The 15,477-nt window shown below is 40.7% G+C and overlaps 1 protein-coding gene across 1 annotated transcript; it reads left to right on the top strand.

The window, feature by feature from the left end:
* The first annotated feature begins 194 nt into the window (after positions 1-194).
* LOC111674203 (cilia- and flagella-associated protein 61) lies at positions 195-14,867 on the top strand. The gene is made up of 12 exons (XM_023433644.1): positions 195-269; positions 1,298-1,551; positions 6,133-6,327; positions 7,420-7,542; positions 7,643-7,755; positions 9,570-9,721; positions 9,792-9,999; positions 12,105-12,274; positions 12,702-12,914; positions 12,987-13,091; positions 13,179-13,256; positions 14,682-14,867. The coding sequence occupies exons 1-12, from the start codon at positions 195-197 to the stop codon at positions 14,865-14,867; spliced, it is 1,872 nt and encodes a 623-aa protein (XP_023289412.1).
* Positions 14,868-15,477: the final 610 nt, after the last annotated feature.

The following is a 15,477-nucleotide window of genomic DNA, read 5'->3' on the forward strand; positions in this document are numbered from 1 at the left end:
CCGAAATCCACAATATTGACGCGCTCAGCTGATCGTTCGCAAACGCTCTCCTCGCTCTCTCGCCAGTCTCTTTCTTTTCTTAACTTTAAAATTTAATTAATTTCGGTTTCAGGAGTCGTGAGGCTCGAACCCTCGACGGATGCAGTTTCTAGGTGCATAGGCACCGACAAAACTGCATACCATTACACGTGACCATGACAAAGAGACGGGACCTGAACCTGGTGCCTAAAGGAGGCAACGCGATCTCAATTTTGGGATTTAGAGGGTCGGTGAGTCGCGGAGCATTTTTGAGGAAACGTTTAAACCGTTATCGGTCTTCACGTGAATTCTAACACGCTGTCTCGCGAAACCGGGAGCCTGTCGACTGACTGAATTTTGTATGCGATTTGATACGTCTCAAAACGTAATATTTCTGGTTTTACGACAAACGAGTGTGAGTGACCTTACCACTACTCGCGTCGGGCAAGTCTTTCTCCACATACCATTGGAGGGGGACGACCCCCGACTTAAGTCCTTCCAACCGGGCGTTGTGCCCCTTTTAGGCCCTTGCCGAGGGGTTACCAATACCGGCGCAACCTTTATAATTTTGTATTTTTCCTTTTCCCCGCCTGTCCCGTTCGACAGGCGCCTCCAGTTCCGTAAATAGAGTTCCGCAGACGCGCCCGTACGTTGAGGTCGAAATAGGGCCCCAAATAAAGATCCTGTCGAGGGATTTTATCGCATAACATTTTGTGATTATTTAACAACCCAATTTGTTCCCGAATTCCGCGGCCGACTCCTCGCTCATTCTAAGTTCATAACGAAGCCTCCGACTCTATCGTGCCGTGAAGGGCGTAAGATCTTCGCGGAGCTGAGTGGCTGGCTGGATACGCCCGGATAGGTCTCGTCGACCGGACCGAGTCGGCTTGTTTGTGCTATCGGCTACCGGGATTCCAAGGTGCGCGCGTGCACCTAACGTCCTAGAAAAATCGGGCTCCCGGAAGAGCCAATGATCGGACTTGACACACTTTTTCCTAATTACTACCGGGTGTATGACGGTTTGACAATCAGGGGTAGGAATTTACATCGCAGTATATATCACACTTTCATATTACCTTAAGCACGCACCAGATACCCTTCAATTTCACGATCTTCTAAACTTTTGAGTTAGAGAACTTCATTTGTTAGTTAAAAAATGAATTTATATTGCATAATAATTCTCGTTCTGTAAGAATGATAAGATAACTGGTACATTAAATGGCGTATGTTATGTTAGTTATAAATATAAACTAAAGTGATTTGTATATATTTGTTTTAGACGAGAAGACATCCGCTTGTATGTTGTTTAAATGTAATGGTTCCTGTGATGCCAAGAAATCCGATAAGATTCAATTTTGAACAAAATCCTATCAGCCATCCAGAATCTTCGGATCTAAAATGTCCCGAAAAATTCTCACTTTTTATGCTTACAGCACAATTAGCATCAATACGGACGTTAACGGTTAACACACGAATTGTCATAGTCGGTGCTTCAAATTGTGGTCTCGCCTTAATGGAATATTTGGTATCAAGGTATTATCGTATCAATTAAAAAATGTTTCTTCTCACTCGAATCAATCAATAGATTAAGTTTCTTCAATAAATTTATGTTCCATCGTAGTCCGAAGATTAATTATATGGCTGACAACTCGTTATCTTTCAACAAAAAATGGAAAATCGCTATTTTCAACAAATATTAAGTTTGGCATATTTAATTAAGATTGAAAGCTTCATTATTAATACATATCAATTTCTCACCGTAACAATTCCTACGAACATTTAATGGTATTCATTTCGTTGTGATGTGCTGAAGACAGAGTATAGAACTGGTATTTACATACAAGGTTTTAATTATTTACTTCTTAATTGTTTCAAGTATTTAAGGCAACATCAAAAGTAAATTTACGGGATTTACGCAACTAACAAAATAATTGACACTAAAAACTCGTCATACATTAGACAATATAATACACGGAAGTTGCAGATATTGACCATAGCTCAACTTTTACGAGCATCAAAAACCGGTGCTACCTAGTAGCTGTGCAACGAAATCAGAATGGTTATACGTTTAAAATAAACACACTCCTTGTTATATAATAGACTCCGATACATTGATTTCACATTATACAGGGTATAACAGAACTCGTAGTCAAGGTTTACACAGCGCTAGCCTTCTTGAAAAAAAGAGTTGAAAAGTCCGGTACTATTTTTTCCTAGGGTGCATAAATTTCCTGTAATAACTAAATAAAGCACAGCCAATCAATCGCATTCCCGAACGGAACGCATAGCGGAGAAAGGTGCGATCTGTTGTCTGCGGTGTAGCAGCCTTACCGGCATCCTCTACGCTATGCATTCTGTTCGGGAACGCGATTGATTTGCTGTGCGGTATTTAGTGATTACAGGAAATTTACGCATTGCAGGAAAAAATGGTACAGGACTTCGACTATTTTTTCAACCAGAGAAGCGCTGTATAAACCGTCATTACGAATTCCGTTACTGTTTAGGATGAGCTCTGCGGAGTTTTGAGGAAAAAGTCCGTCCGCCTGGACCGCAGATGTCGCCTGAGTGTTTTCCGAATGTGGCTATCTTTTGAGCAAGGGCGGCCATAAGTTATCTCCAATGCTCAACATAAATCAGTGAGAGTCCTCGATGAGGATTCAACTCAGCGAGGGCCTCTTTATTGGTTTATTGCTTGATGACGGAGACGTGCTCGAAAAATTCTACGGAGTTTTAGGCAACCCTCTTCAGGGAATTTATGGGCGCACTTCTGCGAACCTACCCTACAACTCGAAAACTGCTTGGCAACGATGTTGCTCCCCTCCCGAAGGCAAGACGCAGGCGAAGCGTCTTTTTTAACAAAGCGGAAAACACCAGTTTAACGCAGGATTCGGTGGACTCAGGACATTACTCGTGACGCTCCTTAACTTATGCTTTTCACGGCTACTTTTCGGCTATGCTCATCACATCTTGATAGCCTCTCTTTGTTAGTTAACTCTAAATTGTTACGCTAGTTCGTATAGCAATAAAACGGACACATGTTGGTTTCTCACAAGCAGGATCGATACTTAGAACACCTTACGTCGCGCATCCCGATCAATTTCGCGCTCGATTAGGATATCGCCCTCACGGTACACTACAATCCTCTTCAGTTACATTCTGTACATTTACAAGACATTTATTTCATTTGGATAATAGACGATATACGTTTACTATACCCATTGACTTAATTCAGACGAGTAATATACAGTGTGACGTGGTAAATTTTTGCTGCGTTCCGACTCCCCAAATTTTGACCGATGGTTGCCTTTTTCGTGTATTGCAGGATCCATGGTCCGACGATCACTAACTCGGAGGAGGGGAAAAGCGGACCTATAGTTTATTAATTTTGGTTGCGTCTTTTATTTCAGGTTAATTCAGAGATCAACGGGAACTCTCTAAATTTTCTGTAAAAGATTCATCCAGTTTCTGTGTTCCCGGGCGCGCTCTCGAGCACTCACAGGAATGTTACGATAAATATTTGGCGGAGTGTTTGAGAGCTCGTAAATCTCTGTAAGTCGTAGCGAGACTTCGTTCGTCAGGCCAGAGTATAAACACCGCCGACCTCACGGAGGTCGCGCGCATGCGCTATCGCTCATCGCCCTGGCTTCAAGAGAGAAGCCGTCGAGGAAGCCGCGGCGAGCAAGGGACCAGGCCTGGATGCACCGATCGCGGTGCCACGGTCAACCCATCAGGTCCACCCATAGGGTCGTTGGCCCTGCTACGCACCTTGGACGCCTTGCCTACGGGGGCGGGCCGTAGACGGGCCCTGGCGGCTCGAGTACGCCAGCCCGCAGAAACCTCGGGACTTCCCGGCCAGGAGTCGGACCAGGAGGCAGGTGCTCCCAAAGCGACCATGGCTGCCACCGACGAGGCGATAGATGAAGGCCGCGCTCAAGGAAGGAGCCCAATCCGTCCTCGCCGGAGTACCCGGGGCTTGTGGGACGATCTGTCCCGTGTGAGCCAGGATCCCTCGGAGGGGAAGATCTCGGCCGCCTCGCAGACCCAGGCGCGGCAGGGCCTGACGGGCCACCGCTCGCTATGGACGTGGCATTGCCGGTGGATCGGCGCACGCCGGGTGCGTATCACCGTTGCCCAATAACCACATCGTCGCAACCGCGCCACCGTAGCCCCCAGCCCTATGAATTGGGTCCGCGCATGCCAATTCCGCCCAATTTGGAAATCACGCAGCCTTTCGACCAATCAACAACGCGGATAAGGATTCGGACTGACCAGCAGAATCCCTACTAAGGACCGCGTACGGAGAACTCCGGTCTTCTCTGGATTCGACCGTCGGACCGATTGGATCAGCGTCTCGAGCAGTTTCCTTACATTGTGAACTGTCTGAAATTGTCTAGCCGATTGTACGCCGACTTCAAGAACTTCCCGGCTCATCGAGGGGCCGGCAAGCGGCGGCGAATTTTCTATCTAGCAGTGAGTCCCACGTGCCCGATCGAGGACTCCCATTGTCGGTACATTAGCTAGAGTCTCCGGTTGTTTTTCTGGAAATGTTTTGCCCAGATCGTGTCGTGCCGGTGAATGGAAACCAACCGTGTAGTCGGCCTTCCAAAGTTTAACGCTGTCGATCTTCCGGGTTTTCCTGGTGGGGTTTACGGCGAAAAGAAACCGAGCTTCAGGTTGGTCTCCCGGGAGGCCGCGGGACTCCTCGAGCAAACACGAGAGCGACTTTTCTTTTTTCGTCGTGCTCCCGATAATTTTCTGTCGCGCCGTTTTGAGTAGAGGCGCGTAACTCAAGATTTAGATCGTCTGGCCGCGAAAATTTAGCTTGATTTGTCTCGCGGAGACTTGTGAATGGTTTCGGTCTTCGCCGAGACCGTTTTTCGAGCGTGATAAATTAGTAGCTTTTCTCGCGAAGGTTTTTGAAGGGTCTTGGCCTTCGGCAAGTGAATTTTGCTTTTACGATATCTTAGATTCATAATCTCTTGCGAAGACGCGAATGGTTTGGATCTTCGGTGAGAGAATTTTTCTAGCTTAACAATTTAATCTTTTTGTCGCGGCCAGTGTTCGAATCGTAGGATTGTCTAATTATCTCTCCCTCGGGGTAGGAGGCGGAGAAGTCGCGCGGCAATCGCGACCCATTTTTCTCTCCCGGAAGACCCAATTGTCATCCAGTTGCGATCATTAGCTTTGCATTGAGTTTTGAGGTTAGCTTTGCGATTCGTCCTTCGAGTAATTTTTTTGATTAATGTTGTATAATTTAGAGTTCGAGTAGGGTTGAGATTATTTTGAGCTATTAATTCAGAATAGTATTTTCTCGCGTAACTTTAAGTCCGTCAGTCTATGAAGGCTAGCTATGTTGTTTTCTTTGTGACTTAAATTTCAGCTTTAGGAACCCTTTCTTTTTTATTAAAGCCGAATCAGTTTTTCGAGTTTCCCGACTCGGTCTTTTCTCGTTCTATTGTCTCACCCATTGTCTTTCCCGGTGCAGAGTAGCCATGAATCCCTTTTATCTTTGCCAGATGGCATGTTATTGCGAACCCACCGTACTTTTGAACTATTTCGATTCTAACCTGATTCTCTTTGAGGCGACCTTCCGTCGAACTCCGTTTTCTTTTGCAATTCTCTATTATCCGCGGCCCAAATGGTTCGATAACTTATTTTTCGAATTTTGTCATTGTTCGAATAAATCTGTGAATTTTCTTGATTTCCGTTTTGATTTTGTAGACTACATTTTTTCAAATTTGCCCAATTTGAGTTTCCCGCCATCATTTTGAGTTTTCCCAATCCCGTTGTCTGGTCTTATCCCGCCCTCTCCGAACCTGGCGCATGCGCTCTGCGCTAGCCGACCGCGCCGCGACGACCGTCGAGGCGGAGACTGTTCGAGCCTAGTATTTTGTCACAACAAATTTAAGGATAAAGCTGGATAATTTGGACCGCGTTGGTTTCTTTCAAGAGAATTCAAGGACCAATAAGAAATAGACCTTACGCATGAAGTTAGAACTTTTTGTACGATATAAGTGTTACACATGAAGTTAATGCTAATGTATGTCCTTTTTAGTATAGGGTAATGTATTTATTCATACGACTATAACTAATCTAAATTTAAAATGTCTTCAGATTACCCAGCAATCACACACATTTTAGCAATGTGACTCTAATTTCTACAAATGGATTACCGTACGTAAAAAAACGGAGCAGTCTGATTTATTCTATGATTCCCTTCAAAGGACGGTACTGTCGGGGTTATTGGGGAACTGTTCCCGGCAGGGTCTGGGTCACCGTCGTCAATGGAACAGTTACGGCAATAAATAGGTATGTAGATTTGAAACAGATTTTCTAAACAGTAATGATGAGCATTTTGTAAACAAATGTGGTTGAGGACTTCTCGCCTAAGGACAGTTCAGCGGACATTTTATCTAAGAATAAGGATACTTTCCACTCGTACAATTTGCTAGTAGTATAAAGAAATAAAATTAATGAAACGAATGAAATGAATTACATAAATGGAGTGAATGAAGAGGATGAAACGGAGGAAGTGGACGAAATAAATAAAATAAAACAAACGGTACAAACAGGACAGACGGGACAAATGAGACAAACGAAACAAATGAAACATATGAAATAAACCAAATTAATGCAAGAAATGAAATGATTGAAACGAATGGAACGAACGCCTGGGGCCCAATCGGTCTTAATCCTTTCGTTACGAGTGCCGACTACAGTCGGCATCCGCGCGACGTCCTCTGTGTACGAGCACCGCCTTTAGTTGGTAACAAATTCTGCCATATCTACAGAGTATCTTTTGATTGTGTTGACCCGTATTGGATTAGTTATCCTAAAAGTACATTTTGAACATATGTAATACAGTTTGGCCATCGTACCGAGATGAGAAGACCCGCTATTGGGATAGCTTTTAATTTCTTTAAAATTTAAAGTTAGATTTCAATTTGGAAATTTAATAATGGAATAACACGACAAAACAGTTGTTATTTAACACTTAGAAAAATGTATATACAAAAGGCAGTCAAGGAGGTGTTGTTCAGGTGGAAGACGTAAGTTCAAACGAAGACTGCCGAAGCGCAATGTGCACCCTTTCAGCGCGGTGTCACTTTCAGTGGCGGTTGTCTAGCGGAGCGGACTGTCGTAATGAAAAAGTTAAGGAATAGTGTTCAAGGGTGGGTTCGAACAAGGGCGAAAGTAGGATTTAGGATCCCTGGGAGATGCGACGGTCGCGTCTTTCAGACCGGTGCTCTTTTTGTAGTCTCACGGTTCCGACCGACGGGACGTATGTCACAATGTAAAGTAGTCAGTAACAATCAATGACATTCTACAGTATAATAATAATAATAATAATGTATTACTATAATGTGCTGAAATATATTAACGTAATATTTGATTTGATAGAAAAGAAAGGAATGTGATCATTACGACGGAAGGGAAGTTGTCTTACGATTATCTAATACTGACATGTGGACTTCAGTATCAACCTCCTAAATATCCGTTAGAAATAAACGGAAAGGGGCAACGGTAATGTCTTCTTAATAATAGTATCACGAATTGAAATATTCATGTTTATTGCTTACAAAAATGAATATTCATGTCCGATTTTAATTCACTTCATATTTAGAGGTGAAATGTCGAAGTACGCCGGACCCGTTAATTGTTTGACTATCAACGACGATCAGGAAGCTTCTGAGTGTCTGGCAACCCTCACGAAATCGATAAATCATCACTCATCAGGTAAGTTTGCAGTTCAAACTGCTTGCAACATAAGGAAATAAAAATTTCTTAATAAATAACCCAACTATTTTTTCTGCCGTCCTAAGATTTCCCAATCATCTATCTCATCTCTACCATGTGACGGCTCCACCTTCCAAGGACTGTTCTCCGCGCCCTTATCCTTGTTCCAGAACAGTTTAGTTCCTCCACTTTTTGCTCCGAAACGCCTTCTTCTTAGTGGTAGAGTTCCTTCGACTGTGCACACCTCGAAACATTCGAGCCATAGCGAATAATCTCCCGGTTCATGCTTGAATAGTTGTCTACGGGGCTTGGATCGCAAACTTGTATCGTTAAAGGACGTGATCATGTCAGCGGCAATCAGTAATAGAATTTAAAATGACGTGAATGTGTTAATTTGTTTTACCTGCGTACTTTATAAGTTGCCCGCCCGTTCACCCTCGAATATTTTCTGCGCAAATTTAGTTCGTCTGTACTTTTCTGATTTGGGTGAGTTCCGCGTAGAGATTTGCGTGCGTGCAATCCTCACTTTTCCCGTTGTCTTGTATTTAACTAATATTCTTGTTCCGTAATTGAGCCAATCCTTACAGTCGAAAATATAGTCTCGCGTAGTTTTTTGGACTTTGCCTGTCTACGAGCCATCGTTTCTCCTCTGTGCGCCTCGCCGTGCACACCCTTCCTTCGAGCGTGGGCGCGCTCCGTCGCCCGGGCCGACACCAGACTATGGGCCCGTCAGTGACCATTTTGGAAACCCTGGTTAAATTCTTTTCATTTTGGAATAAATAGGTCATTCATTTAGTTCCGCGTTTTGAATTTCGCGTTTTGGATTTTTGGCTGTCTAGAGCCACCGTTCTTTTCCGTGCGCCTCGCCGCGCGCATCATCCCTTTGAGCGAGCGCGCGCTTCGTCGCCCGGGCCGGTACCGGATTGTGGGCCCGCCCGTGGCCATTTTGAGATTGTCAAAGTCCAGATTTTTCATTTTGGAATAAATAGGCCTTTAATTTAATTCCGTCTCTGGTTTGCTTTTTTGGAAGGACCCCGCCCTCTCCGCGGTCGCTTGGGCGTACTGAGCTAGCCCGGTCTATTTTTCGTCGTCGACGACGCTGCGTCTCGTCTCGTATCGCTACCTTTAGTTCAAGTTTTATGTGTCTGGGGCTTTCGATAATTTTTGGTTTTGATTTAGTTGAGGGACCGACCCCTCAGGCCTTACGCTGGTGCGAATCCATGGGTGGGTTGGAAGGCTCATCGCTGTTGAGTGAGCTCCCGTACGCTGATACGAACCCCGACGGATGTAGCCCGTGCGGTTCGGGTCCCGGATTGGCACTTTGGCGGGCATAGCGCCCAAAAATTTGCTGTCATTTTAAGCGGATACGAGACGGAGATTATTTTGCAGGTTATTTATTTGTAACTTCGCCAGAGGGGCGGACAATTAATTGCCGGAATTTCGTTTTGGGAGTTATAAAGTTAAAATAACGTCACAGCTTATACTTTCGAATTATCTCTGCCTAATCTTTACAATACCGAAACAAAGAACAGTTTGGCTCCCTTTGATATATATTAGGTCTAGCACTACTAAAAAAAACCGCCCTTGCAAACGGGCTTCCTTCTTTCAAGCTCTCCATAAGGAAAGAGTCGAAGGAAAAAAGGTAGAAACGAAAATTGAACTTAAGGCTTCTTCGAGTTATAAATTCAAACTGTCTAATTCTCACCACGTAGCATTTCATAATCTCATTTATAAACAAATGATCTTTTCGATCTTTCTACAAATCTTGGCACAATATACTTTAACCATTAATATATGAAATTTATTTTGTTTAGTGCCAATTGTTATATATGGCCACAACTTGGATTGTTATTGTGCCCTTGAGGCATTGTTAAAATTCGGTGTAAAAGGCTCTTGGATCACATTAGTTCGGCCACCATCACCACCATGCCAGTCTCTTGATGCAATCTTTTTCAATGATACCGAGGTACATCGATTTACTACAAAATGATGTGCGCATATAGTACTCGTATTTGACTGCTTTCTTTATTTATCAGGTTTACAATGCAGTGATTCAGGCTTTAATTGAAAACGAAGTGATTATAATTCCAGATGGTAAGGTAACTGACTGGATATTGGAAGAAATAGGTGATCATAAATATATCAAGAAATTAAAAATCGAATCAGAATGTAGCATACAAATGATATCGTGTGACTTTTTTTTATACTTCCACGAAAAAGAAATTTCAATAAATACTTTTATGGGTACGTTCACATAATTTCTTACCCGTCATTCAATAAATGAGAACATTTAACAATTATGGTTATAAGTATTTATGTAAGGTTTTCAGACTGTACAGCTTAGAAAGAATTATAATGTTCATTAAGTACAGGTAATCCTCCTATAACACGGTAGATGGGTTCCTAGAAAATGCCGTGTTGGGTGAAACCGTCTTATATGAGACTCAGAGTCAGTACAAAAAGGGGGGATTACGTTCCGAAAACCTATTAAAAACAAACTTTTTTTTTTTAATTCCATATAAGCAACTTAATTTTTATTAAAACTATAAATGTATGTATAACACAAAACGNTAAAAATATAAATGTATGTATAACACAAAACGAAAAAAAAAAGAACGAGAAATATTATTTTCATGTAAAGACACTATAGTTTATTATTCCTTCCCGCCATTATTTTAAGGTAGTTTACATTTTAAATATGTTAAACAAAAATCATGTTATCCAGTGCTGTAGGAGTACAGTGTCGTACGAAGGTTTTCGCAATTTTCTTATCGTGTTAGAGCGAAACAGTGTCATAGGGTGCAGTGCTATACGACGGTTCCCGCAATTTATCTTAGCGTGTTGTAGGATGCCGTGTTGTAGGAGGGCTACCTGTAAAGGGAATGAACATAGTCATGTAATATTTACATGGTAGAAATGTAATCTTTGTACAATTCACGCACTTCTAAGAACAACAATACTCCCCTCCCAAAAAAATCACCTCCGTGTAAAAAAACATTGCCAAGTATAGGACTGCAACGAATATTCTTTGAAAAAAATCACTACTCCTGTCCAACATGAAATTTCTACAAAAAAATGCCGTTTCCAAAAATGAATATTTCTACCAAATTTCCATCAAAGCCTTACCCTTCCAAAAATCACTATTTCTGTCCTACAAGTTATAGCAAAAAAATGACTGGAATCGTATCATAATACCAAGTATGTACGTCATTTAACTCTTTGAAGATTGTAATCAAACCACTGGTACACATTACAATAAGCTAACGGTACACATACGTGTCTTTGGTCCTTAAAGGGTTAATATTTTTTCATCTAATCTAAAGTATCTTCCTTCTGTATGATTCAACGCTAAATTCAACACTTTGTAGATTCACTACATCTTAGCATTATTACTACAACAGCAATTATTTGTGATTTAATTGTCACTTAGATATATATTAAATACTAAGTGATTCCTTATTGAGGACTACTTGACCGGTCGGTACCAAACATTTTACAATACCTAATCGGCTGGATCAACACAGTATTAAAAGTACTTGTTTGTTATTAATTAAGCCTTTACTGTAATTATGTCTCCTAGTTCAATGTTGGTACTACAAATGTTGTTATTTTTAGAAGAGAAGACTAACTTATTCAATGGCGTTATGTATATAAACAACAATTTTACGAAATCCTAAACTAATACTTCAGCTTTACTTCAGTAAAATTTTGATTACCGACCAGCCAAGTATTCCTTGATAAAAAAAAAAACACTTAACATATCAGTAAATGACAATTAGATTGCAAATAATTGCTGTTATAGTAATAACTCAAAGATGTAGTGAATCTAAAAAGTATTGCATCTAGCGTTGAATCATATAGAATGAAGATATTAAAACTAGAAGGGAAGGAATTAACCTTTTAAGAACCAAAGACGTGTGTGTGCCGTTAACTTATTGTAATGTATACCGGTGGTTTAATTAAGATCTTCAAAGAGTGACATAAGTGACGTACATACTTGATATTGTGATACGATTCCAGCCATTTTTTGCAGTAACTTATTATAGAACAGAAATAGTGATTTTTGGAAGGGTAACATTTTGATGAAAATTTCATTGAAATATTAAATTTTGGAAAAGAAATTTTTTGTAGAAACTTAATGTACAACAGAAACAGTGATTTTTGTAAAGAATATTCATTGCAACCATGTACTTGGCAATGTTTTATTATACGAAGGTGTGTTTGGAGGAAGGATAAATTCTATTACCACACGGCGCAATGTCTCTCCCAATGTTGTGTTACTAAATGAATGATGAATATAACCGATTTCAGTATTTATGAGTTCTTTAACATAAATGGCCCAATTTCAGCAATTTCACGAGCTGGTCTCGTGTTCGACGGTGAACTTGTTATAGACCTAGAGTACAGAACCAACGATCCTTTCATCTTTGCCGCCGGTACAATGACCAAATACTCGAGAAAATATTGTGCCGATTCCTGGCAGCATAAGTACTTCAATTCCATGGAGATTGGAGAGAGAGTGAGTCAATTGTAAAATTTCTATATCTTTGTTTTCACGTCTGATAGAGTCAATGTCATAGACGTAAGAGTATATGCTTCGTTGAAGAATTAGACGACTGAGGAACAGGGGGACTCTCTCTCTTATCGCTTTCCTGTACAGAAATTACTTAAATTCTAGATTGTTTCAGACGCACATGTAATTCATAATCCGAGTTTAGGAAAGATAATAAATCAAAGAGCTATATTATGTAATGTTTATAATAATTATGACGTTTATTAATACGTAATTAGAGAAGTGGGTTTTGTGGGACGTAACATTCGCTAAATAAAATGTTATGTTCAAATTTAGTTTCCAACATTTTTTTATCTGGTTAGATATGGTCTTTCAATTTTTGTTAGGTTAGGTTCAGTTTCTTTCAATAATGAATAATAATATTTTCGAGAAGCTGGCCAAATTATTGAGGAATACAATGGATCCATGTAATTCGATCGGTACGGCTGTAGTGAAAAAACCTAATATTGAACGAAAATTGCAATTGCCTGTCTTTCGAGAACCTCTTACAATTTGCTGCACTCTACCAGGAAAATATAATTACTTACATATTCGAAAACCTGGAAAGAAGGTTCCATCAGATGTAGCTATCAACTATGAGAATTATGTAAGTAATAGAATACGATGGACTATCGGAAAAACGATGAAATGGTACACGAATATGTGATTTATTATTTAGGGGAATGTATTAATATCCGGCAAGTGTGATATGCAAAGTGAATATTTTCGCCTCCGTCTTAATCAATGCGATATGGTAGAAACTGTAACCTGTGTCAGCAATAAGGTACTCAACAATTGGTTATTAATTTATCATTAAAACCATGAAATTCACAATTTATGATTAAATAATTGACGGTTTTATTATTTTAAGAACTTTGAAGTACTGAACATGATGGTGTTGTACGGAGCTCATGACTCGATGTTGAACGATGTAAAACTACGCTTTCGAGTACGTTTCATCATTGCATTTACTTGGACGTGAAAAGTATATTATTTTAAGAATAATACGAAGTAGTAAGTTATGCTTTTGAAAAATGAGATATAAGCCGTTTATTTTGAAAGTGACGTAAGTACATTTTCCAAAAAAATCAAGTTAGCTACCTTAATCGTTACATTTTTACATGATCTTTTCATTCTGAAGCAACTTCCGACACGGAACAAAAGCTCTATTATACGTTTATAGAATGTTTTCATAGCTACGGGATGTTTCAGTATATCAGAAGTTAAAAATATACGTATAATATATGTTCACGGAATGTCAAAAATATTCTATTGGATTTTAGATGTAAATTATACGTATTAAATATGTTACTAGAACATCAAAATTTGCACCAATTAAATACGTTTAGTAAACGTATAATATATCTCTATTTAACAGGAATTTGTATGTGTAGTATTTCACATGCAAAAAACATATAATGGATGTATGTTGTGCGTATATTAAGAGAAGAAAAACTGACCTATCTAAAAAGTGCTATATATATTTTATGTACGTAAATATACATTATTTTACTCGCATGATTGATATATGTATGTTATACGTTACTAAAGCATCTACATATTCACCAATTAATTACGTTTAATAAACGTATAATACATCTCTATTTAACAGACTCCTGTATCTGCGATATTACACATGCAAACGACATCTAATGAATGTATGTTGTGTGTATATTACGGGAAGAAAAATTTACCTGTTACAGACGTAAAATATACGTACATTCTATGTAAACAAATATAAATTATTTTACTCGTATGTTTTATATACGTACTTTATACGTTCCTAGAGCAACCACGTTTTCACAAATAAACGACGTATACTAAACGTATAGTATACTTCTATTTAAGGCGCACTTGTGTCTGACATATCACACATGCAAAAGATATGTAATATGTGTAAGTTGCGCGTATATTAAGGAAATGAACATTAATTTGCCGTATACATATGACATACATATATATTACATACGTATAATAACATACATACAGGGTAATTTATTTCTACCCATAAAGTACATAATACAACAAAAGCTTGTAATATGTGCCTAGATGTACTCAAATAACATGGTACATTAAAGGCTTCTTTGCTGCATGTTTGTTATATGCTTCATTGGTGTGCGACCTGACAACTGCAGACTGAAAGTAAAGTCACACAATATCAAAATGATGTCACGAGACATATAGTTTTGGCCGCGACGGTTTTGTTATACAAGTATAAGTATTTGCAAAGAGTATATGTATATATATTGTAACGTGGTGGGCTCGATGCCCCCTCACGTTACGGGGAATCAAGTCCATTGGAGGATGGGCCTGGTCCCCCGCACCCTTTATTTAGAATATATTAGACGGAGGAGGTCCTCCGATTACCTGTTAGAGTTCGATGCTACCGATCAATACTCAAGGAAAAATCCCACATGACCTTTTAATGCTACGTAAGACCAGGTGGGCTACGGGAGATAGGTTGAAATTGATATCGGGACCTCTCTTTTCCTTTCTCTTCTGTTCGATGGACATCCCTCCAGTGTCGAACCTAAGAGATATTGGGGGGAAAGGCCAATAGGGCAAGATTAACAATAATTCAAGACTTGAGAGAATTTTAGGAACAAAAGTTACCTGGTGGTACGGTCGAGCCGAGGCGGGCGGCGTCGGGGCCTAACCTCAAAAGGGCCTCCGAGGATCGGACTGGCACGTCTTGGGGAAGCCGACATCGGCTTGAAGATCGAGGGCGAGGAGTCCCAACAGGACACCCGCGGTCCCTCAGCCGCAACCGAGAGCCTGTCACCGGCCCAGAAGTTGGGAGCGCAGGTTGACAGGCGAGGTTATGACTCCCGATGCGGGCACTGTTAGGTCGGGGATCGTTTACTCGGGAGCGGTGATAGCGATTACCCGAGGATGTCGATCGGATCGTTCCTCGTGGGTTTGTTTTTGGGGACTCGCTTCCAGATGGTTGAAACCAGCCAAAGACCTCGTCGAGCAAAGTAACGAAGATACTTTATTTTCGATGCCTCTCGGTTTTACGGGAACAACTCGTAGACTCGGTCAACTCAAGAGGACTAGCGTTCGCCGGAGTTACAGGTGCCTCGCACGCAGGTTACAGATTGGAGACAGTTCAAACTTCGATAGATCAGAAAGCGAGCCCCTCGAAGCGGGCCTTTTTATACTGACCTAGG

This window comes from Orussus abietinus, unplaced genomic scaffold (genome assembly GCF_000612105.2).
Source record: "Orussus abietinus isolate OABI.00-Male unplaced genomic scaffold, Oabi_2.0 scaffold951, whole genome shotgun sequence".
In the NCBI taxonomy this organism is placed as follows: domain Eukaryota; kingdom Metazoa; phylum Arthropoda; class Insecta; order Hymenoptera; family Orussidae; genus Orussus; species Orussus abietinus.